Source organism: Pteropus vampyrus, unplaced genomic scaffold, assembly GCF_000151845.1.
Source record: "Pteropus vampyrus isolate Shadow unplaced genomic scaffold, Pvam_2.0 Scaffold279, whole genome shotgun sequence".
Lineage (NCBI taxonomy): Eukaryota > Metazoa > Chordata > Mammalia > Chiroptera > Pteropodidae > Pteropus > Pteropus vampyrus.
The window spans coordinates 524436-526737 of record NW_011889060.1 but is presented as its reverse complement, the minus strand read 5'-3'; the positions used below and the strand labels follow the sequence as shown (position 1 = coordinate 526737).

The window sequence follows — 2302 nt, the reverse complement described above, 5'->3', positions numbered from 1 at the left end:
GCTTTGTAGGATACAAAGCACACACCCATGGGACGCCTAAGACTCCAAGTTTCAGACACGTGCTCGAGGTTCAGGGACTGGCATATTCCAGAGTCGGGGCCAGAGCTGCTTGCCCTGTGCTCCTTCCACCAGGCCATCTGCCCAGGGGGAAATGCCGAGTCCTCCCATTCAAGGTCACATCCTTTCCGGCCCTGCCGTCTCTGTCATAGTGTGGCACCTGGGGGAGCACCCTGCGAGTGAGCGCGCAGCCCCCGATGACATTGCTCCTGTGCTCCACGTCACTCTGCTTGGTTTTACAGGTCACCACGAATGGCCTCATCGCCGTGAGTGAGCCCCCGGCCGGAGAATCCCACACTGGGCTCTTCCCTCTAACCTTCGGGGCAGTGGCACCTTTCCTGGCGGACCTGGACACGACAGACGGCCTCGGCAAGGTTTATTACCGAGAGGACCTCTCCCCCTCCGTCGCCCAGCTGGCCACGGAGCACATCCAGAGAGGGTTCCCAGACGTCCCTTTCCAGCCCAGCGGTGTGGTGGTTGTCACCTGGGAATCTGTGGCCCCCTACCGAGGACCCAGCGAGGACCCCGCCCAGGAAGGCAAGGTGAGCACTCACCCTGGCACCAGAGCGCGGAGTCTGAAGGGTTGGCTCGGTGCTGTTCGGTCCAGTTTGTGCTGCTCTGATGCACAGCATGCTACATCATCTAGTAGGCTGGTTCCCGCAGGTCTAAACCAGCCAGCGCCTTCTCTACAAGGTTCTAAGTCTATATTTCGACGATGATTAGATTAAAGAAAGCCAGTTTCTGAGAAGACTGATGTAGTAAGAACAGGGATGATAAATTCCACTCTCTAGCTGCTCTGACTTTGGGTCGGAGGGTGGGAGGTCGTTTCTAGTTAAACAGAGACGTTATTAATATGAAGCGATAGGTTAAAATAACAACGTAGTCCCGAGGGATGGAAATAATGAAGACGAAGCCCACACTCGAGTTGGGGACGAAAACCAGCTGCGCCATGTGACTAGTTCGGGACACAAGTTCGGTCGTACTCCGGGTGGCATCTCTGTGGCACAGTGGTCAGGGAAGGCTGGAAGGCGTGCAGAGCTCGGACGGGGCACCGAGTGGTCAGGAAGCCACTTCCAGGTGTGAAGCGACTCTTTAGGACACGCCTCAGTTTCTTCTTGGAAAAGTAATTTTGTGCTACCATTTAAAATTTTTTATAGGATTACAGAGGAGGGAGGAACTTGAAAGGTCCAAAAGCTCCTCACTTAAATGGGGATGTTCCAGTCTGGTAGTTCCCAGGGTGTGTGCCACGGAACACTGGTCCTTGGGAAAAAGGCCTCCCCCGGCCACATGAGTTTGAGAAATGCCGGAGCTATATCTCCCTCTTGGTCACTCCCTCTGAAAAGTCCCACAGGAAAGAAACCTGCTTAATTTCGTTCAGCGTAGCAGTCCCCCAGCCTTTTGGCGACCCCTTCTTTCCCTCCCAAATAGGACACGTCACATCCCACAGAACACACTGGGAAAGTCCGCTGTGGGCCTGTGTGACACGTTTTGCTTTGTCACCTGTATCTATCTATCTGAGTGCTATCCTCGAAAACTGCTTAAAACCTGAACTTTCCCGAGCGTGTGCCCCTGTCCGGAGCCCACGCCTGCCTCTGGGGCCTGACCCCTGACCTCTACCCCCTGCATGCCCTTTGCAGCGGCCACACCCAATGGTTTGCAGTTCCCTGATCGAGCGAGCTCTCGTCATTGTTACCCGCAGAATCTTGCCCTGTGACATTCTCTCCCTGACCCTGTCCACGGGTTTCGGGCTCCTGCTTGTTCCTTTGGACTCGGCCGGCCTCCTCCGCTCCCGTCCCCCAGCGTTGTTGGGCACATCTTCCTGTGACCCCGGAGCCCCAGGCACAGCTCCGTCATGGACCCTTCCCCCGGCTTTGCCATGTTTCACCCCCTTTCGGTCTTCCCATCCAGACCGTGAATTCTCAAGAGCAGGGACCGTGTCTTTTCACTCTTTGTAGCTCGGGGTACCACTTGGCGCGTAGGAAAGATACTGACGTCGGGAGAGCATCTTCTCTGTGCCTGGCCCTGCGTGTGTTATCCCACGTAGTCCTGACGTTCGTATGAAGTGGGTGGTTTCATCTGTGTCTTACGATTCAGACACCGAGGCTTAGAGAACTTAAGTCACTGGCCAAGGTCACACACCGGGGATGAGTAAGGGTTTGGATCCAGGTCCGTTTTCTCCCAAAGCTCATGTTCCTTCTCGCCGTATGTTGCTTGAGTTCGGTGAATTATGCCTAACGGCGGATGT

General features: G+C 55.4%; 1 protein-coding gene across 1 annotated transcript in view; it reads left to right on the top strand.

Annotated features, from left to right (window-relative positions):
- The first annotated feature begins 239 nt into the window (after window positions 1–239).
- Window positions 240–2302, top strand: part of NID1 (nidogen 1) — a 49865-nt gene continuing 47802 nt past the window's right edge. Inside the window, exon 1 of the mRNA XM_023520820.1 lies at window positions 240–599. Coding sequence (XP_023376588.1) covers window positions 255–599 — 345 coding nt within the window. The 5' untranslated portion in view covers window positions 240–254. The remainder of the gene's footprint in view (window positions 600–2302) is intronic.